This window comes from Trichomycterus rosablanca, chromosome 3 (genome assembly GCF_030014385.1).
Source record: "Trichomycterus rosablanca isolate fTriRos1 chromosome 3, fTriRos1.hap1, whole genome shotgun sequence".
In the NCBI taxonomy this organism is placed as follows: domain Eukaryota; kingdom Metazoa; phylum Chordata; class Actinopteri; order Siluriformes; family Trichomycteridae; genus Trichomycterus; species Trichomycterus rosablanca.
This window is the reverse complement of record NC_085990.1, coordinates 1730357-1748785: the sequence shown is the minus strand read 5'-3', so window position 1 is coordinate 1748785 and position 18429 is coordinate 1730357. Positions and strand designations below refer to the sequence as shown.

General features: G+C 41.9%; 1 protein-coding gene across 1 annotated transcript in view; it reads right to left on the bottom strand.

The window, feature by feature from the left end:
• Nucleotides 1-18429, bottom strand: part of LOC134310746 (DENN domain-containing protein 4B-like) — a 43986-nt gene that overhangs the window by 24140 nt on the left and 1417 nt on the right. Inside the window, exons 2-8 of the mRNA XM_062992387.1 lie at nucleotides 8561-8876; nucleotides 6156-6408; nucleotides 5000-5069; nucleotides 4710-4879; nucleotides 3261-3502; nucleotides 2330-2396; nucleotides 451-509 (exon numbers count right to left, since the gene is read on the bottom strand). Of these exons, the coding sequence (XP_062848457.1) occupies nucleotides 451-509; nucleotides 2330-2396; nucleotides 3261-3502; nucleotides 4710-4879; nucleotides 5000-5069; nucleotides 6156-6408; nucleotides 8561-8856 (1157 nt within the window). The 5' untranslated portion in view covers nucleotides 8857-8876. The remainder of the gene's footprint in view (nucleotides 1-450; nucleotides 510-2329; nucleotides 2397-3260; nucleotides 3503-4709; nucleotides 4880-4999; nucleotides 5070-6155; nucleotides 6409-8560; nucleotides 8877-18429) is intronic.

The window sequence follows — 18429 nt, the reverse complement described above, 5'->3', positions numbered from 1 at the left end:
AACTACAAAGTGCTTCTATATGGTAATTGGAGATGATAACATGGACAGTGAGTGTAGAAACAAGGCGGTGAATTTTGAGGCAGTTTTTTGCTGATATTTTCAAAGTGCCTCCAATGAGACAAACTGTTTGATATGACGTTGTTAAAGCGATGCGGACAGTCCGAACAACAACTAAGGAATTTGGGCAGTACAGAGCACCTATAATCAGTAATAATGAAGAGAAGTTTAGGGCTCCTATGTCATACTTTTAGTACATTAAGTCTCATTACGCTTTTTTTTACGTTAAAAAGCTGATTCTCAGAACCCCGAGCTGCATAACCAGCACACGTGAAGTAAATCCAGTTAAACACAGATACATGTGGAGCTTTTATTATATCATATCATAGCTGGCGAACCAACTACAGGTGTGAAAACACCCTAAAAGGGCTGAACCACGAGCGCCGGACCTACCTCAGCGGTAAGGGCGAGGACACCGGCTGGCACAGCAGGAGGTTGTCGTACGGAGACAGCTGAAGAAACCAGAAACAAACATGAGTTAGAGAGGAACGCCACACCCACACCATCGTTACCTCCTCCTGCTCCGGCCCATCACCCAAATTTCACCCTCCACCCATGCTCCGATTCAGCACCCGCTCACCCATTAACCAATCAGGTGAATTAAATTAAATAGAGAGGTTTGATTAGAACCGAACGTCTGGTGGTGATTTTTACTGATTATATTAATGGAGTACGTGTACCCGCTTTACCCTGTACCTCCACTCTGCCGTCTTTATTCAGCGTTACCGCCAAACTCCTGCGAAAGTAGCGGCGTGGTTAGTATTTACACACACACACACACACACACACACACACACACACACACACACTCCTACAGGGGTGTAAATCATTAACCTGCGAAGCAATAATCAATATAAAAGTCCTGGTTTGATTAATGAATGATTCATTTTAGCTGCTTCCATTAGGGGGCGCCACAACACCTCGTACATCTTTATATTGCCTGACGCATCCCTCCTATTTATCCGGGCTTGGGACCTGCACTGAGGGTGCACCGGTACGTTATATTCATTCATTCTCCATCCCATTTTCCTCCCAATCGGCCCCCTGAGAGTCACAAACCGATCTCCATTACCCCCCTCTCAAGCTTGTACCATGATGGAGGGCATGCTAGGCTAGACCCCATAAAGGAGAACATCAGACCCCATAAAAAAGGAACATCAGACCCCAAAATGAGAACGTCAGACCCCATAAAGGAGGGCATCAGACCCTTATAACAAGGGCATCAGACCCAATACAGGAGGGCATCAGATCAAAAAAGGGCAAGAGACCCCATAAATGAGAACATCAGACCTCAAAATGAGAACATTAGACCCCATAAATGAGAACATCAGACCTCATAAAGGAGAACATCAGACCCCAAAATAAGAAGATCAGACCCCATAAATGAGATCAGACCTCAAAATGAGAACATCAGACCTCAAAATGAGAACATCAGACCTCAAAATGAGAACATCAGACCTCAAAATGAGAACATCAGACCTCAAAATGAAAACATCAGACCTCAAAATGAGAACATCAGACCTCAAAATGAAAACATCAGACCTCAAAATGAGAACATCAGACCTCAAAAGGGGATCAGACCTCAAAATGAAAACATCAGACCCAAAACTGAGAACATCAGACCCCAAAAAGGAGGAACATCAGACCGCCCCCAAAAAAACATTAGAGCCCATAAAGGAGAGCATCAAACCTCAAAAAGGAGGAACATCAGACCCCCCCCAAAAAAACATCAGACCTCATAAAGGAGAACATCAGACCCCAAAATAAGATCAGACCCCCCCAAAAAAACATCAGACCCCAAAATGAGAACATCAGACCTCAAAAATGAGTGTATCAGACCCCAAAAAGGAGGAACATCAGACCCCAAAAAATAAGGGCATCAGACCCCAAAATGAGAACATCAGACCCTAATAACAAGGACATCAGAGCCCAAAAAGGATGTTATCAGACCTCAAAATGAGAACATCAGGGAGGGAGGTTTGGGTGTGAGGGAGGGAGAGTTGCAGGGATTCCTCATTTGTGCCGCAGTTACGCCCTCTGCTGGCTGATCGATGGCGCTGCACAGAGACGGGGGATAGTGTGGGTCGGTGCGTGACGGATCTCCGTATGAAGCAGGTACGAGTGGATTGGGAGGAAAATGAATGGAGAGAGTGAATGCGATGAGAACTCGTACAGGAGCAAATAGACTCAGTTACATGTTGACATGATCTATAGGGGGTCCCTGAACGTTCCCGTCATTGTATTTCAGCGGTCCGGCGCCGTGTTGACTCACCTGTACCAGGATGCGCGGGCGCTGAGGTGAAGGGAACGGCACGTTGTGCATGAAGCTGGAGATGTGCCTGCAAAATACAAACAAGTTTCATCCCAAAGCGTTTAAATAACATAACATTAAAACCACCTCCTTGTTTCTACACTCACTGTCCATTTTATCAGCTCCACTTACCATATAGAAGCACTTTGTAGTTATACAATTACTGACTGTAGTCCATCTGTTTCTCTACATGCTTTGTTAGCCCCCTTTCATGCTGTTCTTCAATGGTCAGGACCCCCACAGGACCCCCACAGAGCAGGTATTATTTAGGTGGTGGATGATTCTCAGCACTGCAGTGACACTGACATGGTGGTGGTGTGTTAGTGTGTGTTGTGCTGGTATGAGCGGATCAGACACAGCAGCGCTGCTGGAGTTTTTAACCACCTCAGTGTCACTGCTGGACTGAGAATAGTCCACCAACCAAAAACATCCAGCCGACAGCGCCCCGTGGGCAGCGTCCTGTGACCACTGATGAAAGTCTAGAAGATGAGCGACTCAAACAGCAGCAATAGATGAGCGATCGTCTCTGACTTTACATCTACAAGGTGGAACGACTAGGTAAGAGTGTCTGATAGAGTGGACAGTGAGTGGACACGGTGTTTAAAAACTCCAGCAGCGCTGCTGTGTCTGATCCACTCATACCAGCACAACACACACTAACACACCACCACCATGTCAGTGTCACTGCAGTGCTGAGAATCATCCACCACCTAAATAATACCTGCTCTGTGGTGGTCTACAGATGGACTACAGTCAGTAATTGTAGAACTACAAAGTGCTTCTATATGGTAAGTGGAGCTGATAAAATGGACAGTGAGTGTAGAAACAAGGAGGTGGTTTTAATGTTTTGGCTCATCAGTGTGTTTCTGCATCATGCGCCACTCGTACTCACTTCTCAATGGGCAGCACGTGCGGCCCGGAGATGGAGTACCGGTAGATGAAGGTGAGAAACTTCTGGAAGACGGTGAAGAACGGCCAGTGTGAGAGCACGCACACGCTCTTCTTCACCTGCACCGTGCGGCTGGTGATGGGCCGGCGGTCCACCACGCTGACCAGGCCCAGGCGCACCAGCTGCCTCTCGGACAGGGCCGCCCGCGGGTACGCCTCGTAGAACTGGATGGCGGCGCCGTACACCTGAGAGAGAACCGGAGCGGTGAGAACCACAGAGAGACGACAGAACTAATGCATCACACTCCAAAAAAAGACCTCAAACATCAGACCTCTAAAAGGAGGGCATCAGACTCCAAAAAAAGACCTCAAACAAAAGGACATCAGACCACAAAAAGGAGGGCATCAGACCTCTAAAAGGAGGAACATCAGACCCCAAAAAGGAGGGCATCAGACATCCAAAAGGAGGACATCAGACCCCAAAAAGGAGGACATCAGACCCCAAAAAGGAGGGCATCAGACCTCTAAAAGGAGGGCATCAGACCCCAAAAAGGAGGGCATCAGACCTCTAAAAGGAGGGCATCAGACCTACAAAAGGAGGGCATCAGACCCCAAAAAGGAGGGCATCAGACCTCTAAAAGGAGGAACATCAGACCCCAAAAAGGAGGGCATCAGACCTCTAAAAGGAGGGCATCAGACCCCAAAAAGGAGGGCATCAGACCCCAAAAAGGAGGGCATCAGACGCCAAAAAGGAGGGCATCAGACCCCAAAAAGGAGGGCATCAGACGCCAAAAAGGAGGGCATCAGACCTCTAAAAGGAGGAACATCAGACCCCAAAAAGGAGGGCATCAGACCTCTAAAAGGAGGAACATCAGACGCCAAAAAGGAGGGCATCAGACCTCTAAAAGGAGGGCATCAGACCTCTAAAAGGAGGGCATCAGACCCCAAAAAGGAGGGCATCAGACCTCTAAAAGGAGGAACATCAGACGCCAAAAAGGAGGGCATCAGACCCCAAAAAGGAGGGCATCAGACCTCTAAAAGGAGGAACATCAGACCCCAAAAAGGAGGGCATCAGACCTCTAAAAGGAGGAACATCAGACGCCAAAAAGGAGGGCATCAGACCCCAAAAAGGAGGGCATCAGACCCCAAAAAGGAGGGCATCAGACCTCTAAAAGGAGGGCATCAGACCTCTAAAAGGAGGAACATGAGACCCCCAAAAGGAGGGCATCAGACCCCAAAAAGAAGAACATCAGACCCCAAAAAGGAGAACATCAGACCCCAAAAAGAAGAACATCAGACCCCCAAAAGGAGAACATCAGACCCCAAAAAGGAGAACATCAGACCCCAAAAGGAGAACATCAGACCCCAAAAATTAGAACATCAGACCCCAAAAAGGGGAACAAAGAGAAGGGCATTTCTGTAGAGGAACGTAAACAGGTACAGGAGGACTGACCTTGTCTCCGGACGCGCTGGTCAGGACGAAGGTGGAGAACACGGGCAGCTGGTATTTGGTGTCGAGCGGCCAGCTCTCCACCGTCACCCCCATGGGCAGACAGAAGACCGAGACCGAATCTGGCAGCGGGAACGACTCCAGGTCCTCCTCAGGGTAACGGCTGATCAGACCTGTCTCACACACACACACACACACACACACACACACACAGTAACACTTCCTCAAATAAATAATCCTGGAGTGTGTAAGAACCACAAAAATAACCAACACACACAGGAAGTGGCACTCACCTGCCTCGTACACCAGGGCATTGGCTTTGGCTACGGCCCGCTTATAGCACAGGTACAACGCCGGACCCCACTGTGTTCACACACACACACACACACACACACACACACACACACACAAAACCAATGCGTTTAATAAATAATTTATTTAAATAATAACATAGTGGCAATCTGGTAGTACTGTGGTTTACAAGATGTAACGTAAAGCCTCCACAAGGGGGCGCTCACATATGAATTTATTCATTACTGTATTATTATTTTTCTCTGCGGCCCATTTCTTTTTGAAAAAGCCTGCGCTAGCCCACCAGTGCTGAGATCTCAAGGTCTCGAGTTCTCGGCATTAGACCCCAAAAATCAGACCCCCCCCCCAAAAAAGAGAACATCAGACCCCAAAATGAGAACATCAGACCCCAAAAAGGAGGAACATCAGACCCCAAAAAGGAGGAACATCAGACCCCAAAAAAGAGAACATCAGACCCCCCAAAAAGGAGGAACATCAGACCCCAAAAAGGAGGAACATCAGACCCCCCCAAAAAGGAGGAACATCAGACCCCAAAAAGGAGGAACATCAGACCCCAAAAAAAGAGAACATCAGACCCCCCAAAAAGGAGGAACATCAGACCCCAAAAAGGAGGAACATCAGACCCCCCCAAAAAGGAGGAACATCAGACCCCAAAAAGGAGGAACATCAGACCCCACCAAAAAGGAGGAACATCAGACCCCAAAAAGGAGGAACATCAGACCCTAAAAAAGAGAACATCAGACCCCCCAAAAAAGAGAACATCAGACCCCAAAAAAGAGAACATCAGACCCCAAAAAGGAGGAACATCAGACCCCAAAAAGGAGGAACATCAGACCCCCCCAAAAAAAGAGATCATCAGACCCTCCCAACAAGGAGAACATCAGCCGGCCTACACAGACACACGATTGGCTGTTTGTCTGTAAGGGCGGGACAACGGCTGTAACAGGGTTCCTCGTCGCTGGAGAAACTGCGACCTCTGCTGACCGCTCGAGGCGCCTACATCACAAATCTGCATGAGATACTGTGCTCTGTGAGACTCCGCCCCTGCCAGGGGAAAAGAAGCGATCTACTGAGGGCGGCAATGACACAGAAATGAGCTCCGATTGGCCGAAACACGTGTGCAGTTAGAAGCAATACCATGCCGGTGTTGAGGTTCTTGTCCACCCTGCAGAAGGTGTGTTGAGCCACCTCCCCCTTGCTGGGCATGAGGAGCGAGATGTCGGTCACGCCCGGCGTGTTGAGGGCCTGAGAGTCGGGCGCGCGGCGGTACATGAGGAAGGTTCTGTGGGCGGCGGGGCCTCCTGAGCTCAGGCTGGCACAGCGACTGTAGGGCGTGGTCTCGATCAGGTGCCAACCCTGCTTCAGGGTCTCCTTACCCTCGTACAGGACGCTGAGGGAGGAGAGAAGAGAGATTACATACCCAAACATCAACAACGTATCTGTCTGTCTGCCTATAATCTGTCTGTCTGCCTATAATCTGTCTGTCTATGTTTCTATCTGTCTGTCTGTCTATCTGTCTGCTTAGGCCTTTCTGACAATTTATCTATCTGTCCATTTAACCGGTCTGTCTATCTATATAATCTGTCTGTCTGTCTATAATGTATCTGTCTGTCTGTCTATACATCTATTTATCTGTCTAAAATCTGTCGATTTCTCTATCTGTCTATCTATAATCTGTCTATTTATCCATGTCTGTCCTGCTGTCTAAAATCTGTCTGTCTGCCCGTCTATCTTTAATCTGTCTGTCTGTCTCTTTATCTATGTGTCTGTCTATCTATAATTTGTCTGTCTATTTTTCTGTCTGTCTATTTATCTGTCACTCTATCTATAATCTGTCTGTCTGTCTATTTATCTTTCTGTCTGTTTATCTGTCACTGTCTATTTATCTGTCTATCTATTTATCTGTCTGTCTGTCTATCTATCTATAATATGTCTGTCTGTCTAGCTGTCTGTCCATCTATTTGTCTCTTTGTCTGCCGATCTATCAGTCTGTATGTCTGTCTGTCCACATTAAATAAAAGTGTTTTGTTATAATCAGGGATCAGCGTTTGTATTTATAACAGAATATAAGAGCGGACGTGAGGAGGTAGAACCGGTTTTGTGCCTGAGGGGGGGCTGGGGGGATGGGCGGGGGTGAATCGGGGTAATTCGGTGTTGTTTTGATCCACTCCTGCGCCGCTGTGCTTACGGCAGCTGTTCACACCAGAACGCAAACAAATAAAGTGAAAGTAAAAGCGCTGGTGTTTCATCAGAGAGAGAAACGTTAATGCCTTAAACTGCTTCAGGGTTTTATTTCAGCTTACGGTTTTACTCAGACGCAGGGCGGGGCGCGCAGGGCGGGGCGCGCAGGGCGGGGGGCGCACACGAGGCGCAGTTCGGGACGACTTTTGGGGTTACGTGAGGGAAAATAAATACACTTAGTGCTACGCTTACTCGTGCCTGTCCTACACTGTTTAAAAAGTCTTTATTTGTTAATTTATTAATAACATTTTAACGGTTTATCGTAGTCAGAGCTGTAGCGGGTCTGTTACCAGCCTGAAACTCTGGCTGCGGGGCAGGACCACACCCTAGACAGGGTGCCAGTCGGTTTCCTAGCAACAAATACTCACTTGTTTACACACACTCGCCTGTTTGAATCAGCCTGAATGGAACAGTGGCCCATTTGAGATAAGATAGTACCAAGAGAGCGTTCCTGCATAGAATCGATGTACAGCTTTCTCTTTTCTTTCACATTTCTTGATGCAGCGGCGTTCTGGGTTAAGTAACAATGGTTTTCTGAAGCGCTCCCAAGCCAACGTGGCTATAATCCTCACAGTGATGTGACGGTTTCTCGTTCAGTACAATCTGAAAGCTCAAACTAACTCATGTTTTTGGGACGTAAGAGGAAACAGACAGTAAGAGCTGCTGAGGATCAAACCCAGGAACTCGGGTCCTGTGTCCTGGCAAGCCTACAAAGCCACACTGGTGTAGCACATGCAACAGTGGTCCATTGAGATAAGATAGTACCAAGAGAACTCTCGTTCCTGCATAGAATCGATGCACGACTTTCTCTTTTCTTTTACATTTCTTGATGCAGCGGCGTTCTGGGTTAAGTAACAACAATTTTCTGAAGCGCTCCCAAGCTAATATGGCTACAGTTCTCACAGTGGCATGACTGAGGGCTCAAAGCAAACTCTGGGGTGTTTTTGGGACGTAAGAGGAAACAGACAGTAAGAGCTGCTGAGGATCGAACCCAGGAACCCGGGTGCTGTGTCCTGCACACGCCTACGAAGCCACACTGTTGTAGCACCTGCAACAGTGGTCCATTTGAGATAAGATAGTATCAAGAGAACTCTGCAGCGTTTCTGTTTGGCTTTCTGTTCACACAATAGGGTTTAAGGTCACGTTTCTTGATGCAGCGGCGTTCTGGGTTAAGTAACAACGGTTTTCTGAAGCGCTCCCAAGCTAATATGGCTATAATTCATCACAGTGACAGGACGGTTTCTCCTGCTGTTCAATCTGAGGGCTCCAGCTAACCCTGGCGTGTTTTTGGGACGTCTTACCCGAGCTCCAGGATGGGCGGTTTGTCGTGGCCGCGCCGGTAGCACAGGAACATGTGCGGGTTGTTGATGAGTCCGGCGCTGAGTTCGGCCGAGTGGCCCGACGGCGTCTTCTCGATGCACGTGAAGCCCTCGGGCACCTCCTCCCCGAGGCCGCGGGCGATCACGGCCAGGTCGGTGATGGGCTCCACCCCTCGGCCGCCCCTCTGCTGGCATTCCTCGTCCAGGGGGGCGGAGTCGCCGGCCAGCCCCGCCACCACGAAGTAATCCACCAACTGAGGACATTTCTCCTCAGTCATACCTCCAATCGACCCACCAACTACAGAGAGAGAGAGAGAGAGAGAGAGAGAGAATGCGACAAAATGTAAACTAGAGAGTTTAGTTGAGATAGGTGATTACGCGTATGCGAGCATGTAGTTGGTCGAAGTGTGAATACTTTGCTCAGACAGATGATTGTGTGTGTGTGCAAGCAAGAGCAGTAGTAGCTCATGGGACAATGTAACAGACTAGTAATCAGAAGGTTGCCAGTTTAAGCCCCGCCTGGACCAAGTTGGGCCCCTGAGCAAGGCCCTCAATTATCAACTGCTCGAATTCTATTGTCATATTCAGACTATAAGTTGCTTTGGATACAAACAACTATTAAAGGTCGCAAATGCTGGCTGTGTGAAATATCTGATTTGCTGGGATAGGTGATTGTGTGTGTGCAATCATGTATTCAACTGTATTAAACCTATAGAGTCAGATCTGGACTGCAGGCAGGCCAGTCTAGCACCAGGCTACGATGCCACACTGATGCCTTTCCTGACTTGCCGGGGGAAAAAAACGTAACCTTGATAGTAGCATGTCTGTGCGTCAATGGTACCCAACAACTCGGGCAGTTGTAGCCTAGCCATTAAGGTACTAAACTAGTAATCGAAAGGTCACTGGTTCGAGCCCCACCACTGCCAGGTTGCCACTGTTGGGCCCCTGAGCAAGGCTCTTAACCCTCAATTGCTTAGACAATATTTACTGTCACAGTGCTGCAAGTCGAAAAATGTAAATAATACCTTCACACACACGCAAAACATGTTAGACTTTTAACATGTTAAAAGTCTTTTAGCATCTTTCGCTGATAACTGTCCGGATGGTCCTTTAAGTCTTTGACGTCTTAAACATCAGACCACAGAACACGCTCGCACCGTCTTTCGGTCCATTTCAGACAAGCTAGTACCAAGAGAACTCAAATGACAAATCGATGCAAGGCTTTCTCTTTGCATAATTGATGCAGCGGCGTTCTGGGTTAAGTAACAACGCTTTTCTGAAGTGCTCCCAAGCCCATGTGGCTATATTCATCACACTGACATGACGCTTTCTGGTGCGGTGCCATCTGAGGGCTCATGCCCATTCAACAGTGGTTACAAACCGAGATATCTTCAAGCTCCCGGAATCTTTTCACAATATCGTGTACGGTAGATGGCGAACGACCTGAATTCAGGTCAACATGGGCTGAGCGGTTGTAGCTTAGCGATTAAAGTACTGGACTAGTAATCAAAAGGTTGCTGGTTCGAACCCTACCACTGCCACGCTGTCACTACTGTTGGGCCCTTGAGCGAGGCCCTTAACCCTCAATGCTTAAACAGTATACAGTCACAGTATTGTAAAAGCGTCCGCTAAATGCCAAAAACGTAAATCTTCACCCCCCTGTACACAACCAAATCCTCTGCTTCCTCTCAGCCCGAGTTCTAGTTCGTCTCTCATCGCCTGGCGCTCCGTACGCGCGTGCATCCTGTTCCTCGTCCACCCACCCGGTTAACCGTCCAAACAAACGTACGTTACCTTACCTCACCAGCACAGGCGCGCGGATCCGTTCAGCGAGCTAACCCGAACCGCCGGATCCCGGCGCGTGAAGTACCGGCGAGCTCAGTGAAGAGATGAATACGTTCAGTCAGACAGGAAGTCAGAATGCTAACCTGTTTCCTACTGACACGCTAAATTCCACGCTGGGTTTAGTCAGGGTCACCCGCCGCTATCTAACGGACCTTACAGATGATGAAGTTCAGTCCAGGAAGATCTGACCGGCGTTGTGTGAGGCAGATCCGTTTTTTAAACCTACTGTACAGTACGGTTTAGATTAAGGTGGTTCGTTCCATCTTAAGTTGTCTGTCCTAGTTTTTCAGAAAGTACCTAGAGTTAAAAACAGGACTACAGGTGCCACGCGGCTGCCGTTTCCTGTTAAAAATGCTAATTGGGGACACGAGCGTCGAGCGGAATAACAAAAACCCCATATATACGTTTAATCAGGGACTCACCATGAACCAGAGACGTTCACAAGTCACAAAATACGAGTCCGAGTCGAGTCACGAGTCTTTATAATAAACACAAAACATATATTATAAATGTAGCGTAGAAATAAAGAAATAATCTGTAAGTTCAGATAAAAACAACAACAGATTAGCGAGTGTATTTAGCCGTTTTACTTCGTGTCTTTACTTTCCTCCTCATTGTGTAAATGAATGTAATTTCTGTAACAAGAAGGTTCCAGTTAAAAGCTTCAACTGATACGTTTTGTTTTCATTACAGAACAAAAGCGCTCGATAAATCACGGCACAGCGGCCAAAATCCCAAACACAGCAAAAACAATCATAACCGCTGCTTACCTGAGCTTCTGTTCTTCCAGACGCTATTACATTTATAAGCGTGCGTCCCATTAGGAACAGAATCCGTTATTTTGTAAATGTGCTTATAATTAAAAACCTCCAAACTTTTCCCGGTGGTGAAGTAAAACAGGAAGTGGTTAGAAAGCCGATCGAGCGTTTCATTACCGCGTCATCTGTGTGACGCAAACTGAATAAATACAAATAACAGCATTTCTTACTAACAATTACAATCAGAAGCTCTGATTGGTTCAGAAAGCGTCTTACAACCATTAGCACCGATTCTGTAGGAGCGTTCCATTCACCCCGGCTGTTCCTGTGAAGTGCACTACGTAGGGTACTCCACCATTTTAAGTGAGATTCTGATCCAAAGGTAACGAAAATGTTCAAATGAAGTGAACTTCAGACTGTAGGGAGTAGGGAGCGACGCTTCAGGCGGCCGGAGTGTTATTATTATAATAAAAGCAGAATATTTATAATAATAATAATTAAATATATATATACTGTCACACGTAACTAATGTTAACACGTGCTGACGCTAGGGACTTGTTGTTTACGAGTCATTTTTTGCGAGTCGAGTCATTTGAAACGAGTCAGAGTCGAGTCAGAAGTCGCCGTGTGTGCGACTTACGTGCGACCTCTGCTGGCTGATCGATGGTACTGCACAGAGACGGGGGATAATGGAGATCAGTGCGTGACTATCTGTGCACAATGCTGATCTCCGTATGAACCCCGGTGCAGGTGAAAAGAAGCGGTCCGTTTTTGCACTGTCATTCTTACTAACAATTCAGTGCAATGTTAATAATAATAATGAACCTACTAATATGCCAAACACTTTAGGGAGGGACGAGGGGGTTTAGTTAGAGTCCAAATTCCAGCACGGCTGCAAAACTCGGGTCGCATTCGGTTCTCCGCGCTGCACCTGATACTCGCTGGACAAATTCCCACCTCATTTAGGTTCGAGATGGGAGCGCGGTTGCCTGGCAACGAGCTGAAAACCAGTGTGTGTGTGTGTGTGTGTGTGTGTGTAGGAGCATCTGCAAACAGGAACAACAGGACATGACGTGATGAAAGAGCTCAGTGACTGATGAGATCGGATCGATTAGCGGGTTCTCAGCGGCCCATCGAACAAGCGCGGAACAGAAACTACACGTTTAATAATAAAGCGCTTTAAAAGGTTTAATGTTAAATATATATATATATAAAGATACAGTGTATCACAAAAGTAAGTACACCCCTCACATTTCTGCAGATATTTAAGTATATCTTTTCATGGGACAACACTGACAAAATGACACTTTGACACAATGAAAAGTAGTCTGTGTGCAGCTTATATAACAGTGTAAATTTATTCTTTCCTCAAAATAACTCAATATACAGCCATTAATGTCTAAACCACCGGCAACAAAAGTGAGTACACCCCTTAGTGAAAGTTCCTGAAGTGTCAATATTTTGTGTGGCCACCATTATTTCCCAGAACTGCCTTAACTCTCCTGGGCATGGAGTTTACCAGAGCTTCACAGGTTGCCACTGGAATGCTTTTCCACTCCTCCATGACGACATCACGGAGCTGGCGGATATTCGAGACTTTGCGCTCCTCCACCTTCCGCTTGAGGATGCCCCAAAGATGTTCTATTGGGTTTAGGTCTGGAGACATGCTTGGCCAGTCCATCACCTTTACCCTCAGCCTCTTCAATAAAGCAGTGGTCGTCTTAGAGGTGTGTTTGGGGTCATTATCATGCTGGAACACTGCCCTGCGACCCAGTTTCCGGAGGAAGGGGATCATGCTCTGCTTCAGTATTTCACAGTACATATTGGAGTTCATGTGTCCCTCAATGAAATGTAACTCCCCAACACCTGCTGCACTCATGCAGCCCCAGACCATGGCATTCCCACCACCATGCTTGACTGTAGGCATGACACACTTATCTTTGTACTCCTCACCTGATTGCCACCACACATGCTTGAGACCATCTGAACCAAACAAATTAATCTTGGTCTCATCAGACCATAGGACATGGTTCCAGTAATCCATGTCCTTTGTTGACATGTCTTCAGCAAACTGTTTGCGGGCTTTCTTGTGTAGAGACTTCAGAAGAGGCTTCCTTCTGGGGTGACAGCCATGCAGACCAATTTAATGTAGTGTGCGGCGTATGGTCTGAGCACTGACAGGCTGACCCCCCACCTTTTCAATCTCTGCAGCAATGCTGACAGCACTCCTGCGCCTATCTTTCAAAGACAGCAGTTGGATGTGACGCTGAGCACGTGCACTCAGCTTCTTTGGACGACCAACGCGAGGTCTGTTCTGAGTGGACCCTGCTCTTTTAAAACGCTGGATGATCTTGGCCACTGTGCTGCAGCTCAGTTTCAGGGTGTTGGCAATCTTCTTGTAGCCTCGGCCATCTTCATGTAGCGCAACAATTCGTCTTTTAAGATCCTCAGAGAGTTCTTTGCCATGAGGTGCCATGTTGGAACTTTCAGTGACCAGTATGAGAGAGTGTGAGAGCTGTACTACTAAATTGAACACACCTGCTCCCTATGCACACCTGAGACCTAGTAACACTAACAAATCACATGACATTTTGGAGGGAAAATGACAAGCAGTGCTCAATTTGGACATTTAGGGGTGTAGTCTCTTAGGGGTGTACTCACTTTTGTTGCCGGTGGTTTAGACATTAATGGCTGTATATTGAGTTATTTTGAGGGAAGAATAAATTTACACTGTTATATAAGCTGCACACAGACTACTTTTCATTGTGTCAAAGTGTCATTTTGTCAGTGTTGTCCCATGAAAAGATATACTTAAATATCTGCAGAAATGTGAGGGGTGTACTCACTTTTGTGATACACTGTAGATAGATATATATACTAAGCTTCCCTTAAGGTACCAACAACAAGCTAAAAACAGCCAAGCAAGCGTCGCTACCTTCTATTAGCTTTATAGCTAATTTGTTTTAAATAGTTTCTTTTATTAGCGTTTTAGTTTAAAAACAAAAAGTTTCTTCGATCAGTTTTTAACTCTTCTAGTGTTACCTTTTTATCATATATTTTTAAAAAGATTTCTTTTATTTGTGTTTTAGCTATTTTTTTTAAATGTTTCTTCTATTAGTCTTTTAGCTGATTCTTAAAAAAAAGATTGATTTTTAAACTCTTAGCTTTTTTAGCTACTTTTTTAAAGTTTCTTTTAACTTTGTAGCTAAATGATTTAAAAAAGTTTCCTCTATTAGCGTTTTAGCTAACTTTTTATTTTTTAAACAAGTTTCTTTTAATAACTTTTTAGTTAATCTTTTATTAGCATTTTAGCTACATTTTTAAACAGTTTCTTGTTTTAGCCTTTTAGTTAAATTTGTTTAACACAGAGATTCTCTTATTAGCGTTTCAGCTCATTTTTAAAAACAGTTTCTTTGAACTTTTTAGTTAAATCTTTTATTAGTCTTTTAGCTATTTTTAACACAATGTTTCTTCTATTAGACCTTTAGATAATTCTGTAAAAAAAGATTAATTTTATTTGTCTTTTAGCTCTGACCCAAGAGTTACTTTTATTAGCTTTTTAGTTTTTTTAGCTTTTAAGTTACTATTTTTAAACAGTGTGTTTCTCTTATTAGCGTTTCAGCTAATTTTTAAAAACAGTTTCATTTAACTTTTTAGCTAAATCTTTAAAAAGGATTTCTTTTAATAGTCTTTTAACACAATGTTTCTTCTATTAGCTTTTTAGAATTGTTTTTAAACACAAAGTTTATTTTATTAATCTTTTAGATAAATTCCCCTTAGCCTTTTACCTAATTTTGTTTAACACAGAGTTTCTTTTATTAGCATTTTAGCTACTTCTTTAAAAGGTTTCTTTCAACTTCGTAGCTAAATTATTAAAGTGTTCTCTATAGTGTTTAAAAAAAATAGCTAAAATGCTTTTATTAACTTGTAGGTAATTATTTTAAACAGAGTTTCTTTTATTAGCTTTTTTTAAACTACTTTCTGTTTTCTTTTATATTTTGGGAACAAAGAAATAAACCTTAACATGTAACCTGAGGGACGAGTTCGTATTTACGCTGCAATATTAGAATCACCCAAATCAGCAAACACTACACGTACAAAAGTATTGGGACGCCCCTTCTAATTACTGAATGTGTGTTTCAGCCTCAACAACTGCTAAAAAAACTAATTTTCTATGCTTCAGTGTGGCAGCAATAGTTTAGGGAAGGCCCGTTACTGTCCCAGCATGACTGAGCTCTATAAACACGTGAAGAAAAACGCCCGGCCGTACAAACGCTGTCACAGAGCGGCCACAGACAGACAGAACAGTGGTTGTTGTTCTAGCTTGAAAGGTCACACAGAGGTCACTATTGTAATAGCGCTCGTTGTCGAAACGACACGACAGGTCGCGCTGGACCGCGTGTGACTGGACGGTCACTCGGCTCGGGTTCGATCCTCCTCTGTGCCGCCTGAGGAAGCTGGGAACAGGAGGCCGGGCGACAGGAGTCCATGAGAGCGCGGTGTGTGTGCAGGACAAGAGGAAGAACAGAAGGGACGGAAACTGACCGACACCGTTTGTGATTCAGCCGCGCTGACGAAGCTTCACTGTGTCTGACTGAATCAATCACTGACTGACATGAGCCGACACCCATCCTGTAAAAAAGCTTAAACACAGACGGGACGACAGCGGTAAAACATGCTAACCCGCCGGTGCTGACACTCATTACTGCTGCAGTTACGCCCTCTGCTGGCTGTTCCATGGTGCTGCACAGAGACGGGGGATAGCGGAGATCAGTGCATGACTCTCGTGGGAGGAAACCGGAGCTTCTTAGGAAACCCACACAAACACGGGAAGAACATGCAAACTCCACGAAGAAAGGACCCGGGCTGCTCCACCTAAGAATCAAACCCAGAACCTTCTTGATGTGAGGCGACAGTGCTAACCAATGAGCCACCGTACTGGCGAGAGTGCACGTGTTAGAAATAACAATAATAATAATGATAATAATAATACAAATAATAATAATAACACAAATGATAATAATAATATTAATAATAATCATAATGATAATAATAAAAATAATAAAAATAATAATAATAATATTATAATAGTAATAATGATAATAATAATAATCATAATATTAATAATGATAATAATAATAATGATAATAATGATAATAATAATTATATTAATAATAATAATGATAATAATCATAATAATAATGATGATAATAATAATAACATAATAATAATTATATTGATAATAATAATAATAATAATATTGCTAACAACAATAATAGTAATAATAATAATAGTAATAATGATAATAATAAAAAAATACAAATAATAATAATACAAATAATAATAATAATATTGATAATAATAATAATAATAGTAATAATGATAATAATAAAAATAATGATAATAATAACAATATTAATAACAATAATAATGATAATAAAAATAATAATAATAATAATAACATAATAATAATAATCTTGATAACAATAATATTAATAATAATCATAATGATAATAATAAAAAAATTACAAATAATAATAATAATATTATAATAGTAATAATGATAATAATAATAATGATAATAATAATAATGATAATAATAATAAAGATAATAATGTTATTAATAATTATATTAATAATAATAATAATGATAATAATAATAATAATAATGATGATAATAATAATAACATAATAATAATAATATTGATAATAATAATAATAATAATATTGCTAACAACAATAATAGTAATAATAATAATAGTAATAATGATAATAATAAAAATAATACAAATAATAATAATACAAATAATAATAATAATATTGATAAGAATAATAATAATAGTAATAATAATAATAATAAAAAATAATGATAATAATAACAATATTATTAACAATAATAATGATAATAATAATAATAATAATAATGATAAGAATAATAACATAATAATAATAATAATAATCTTGATAACAATAATATTAATAATAATCATAATGATAATAATAAAAATAATACAAATAATAATAATAATATTATAATAGTAATAATGATAATAATAATAATCATAATAATAATAATGATAATAATGATAATGATAATAATGATAATAATAATTATATTAATAATAATAATAATGATAATAATAATAATAATGATGATAATAATAATAACATAATAATAATAATATTGATAATAATAATAATAATAATATTGTTAACAACAATAATAGTAATAATATAGTAATAATGATAATAATAAAAATAATACAAATAATAATAATGCAAATAATATTAATAATATTGATAATAATAATAATAATAGTAATAATGATAATAATAATAATATTAATAACAATAATAATGATAATAATAATAATAATATTAATGATAATAATAATAACATAATAATAATAATAATAATCTTGATAACAATAATATAATAATAATGATAATAATAATAGTAATGATAAATAATAATAATAATAATGATAATAATAATAATAATAATAACATAATAATAATATTGATAATAATAATAATAGTAATAATGATAATAATAAAAATAATACAAATAATAATAATACAAATAATAATAATAATATTAATAATAATAATAGTATTAATGATAATAACAATAACATAATAATAATATTAATCTTGATAACAATAATATTAATAATAATATAATAATAATAATAATATAATAATAATGATAATAATAATAGTAATGATAAATAATAATAATAATAATAATAATAATAAAAACAATAATAATAATAATTATAATAATAATATTAAAGATTTCATTTCAACCATCAAACTTGCTTATTTGTGAGAAACAAAAAGCTGTGGCCACATTATACCACAAAGTCATTTACAGGGGGTGACACAGCGGCTCTGTGGGTAGCACTGTCGCCCCACAGCAAGAAGGTCCTTGTGTCTGTGTGGGTTTCCTCCAGGCGCTCCGGTTTCCTCTCACAGTCCAAAGACGTGCAGTCAGGTTAATTACAGATTCAACAAACTGCAATGAATGGATGACCGGACGGACGGACGCACCTGAACTCTGTGGGTTTGCACGCTGTGACCGCGCAGCCTCTAAACTTTCAGGTTCTTTTCTTTGCGCTCTGTAACTTCCTCTTGCAGCCGTTTATGGTCGAGCGTAACTTCGTGTTTTATTTCCTCCTGCGCTGGTTTTAGCTCCTCTAAGCAGTTTCAACAATCGCTTCCCTAAACTGCTATTAGCTTCTGTAA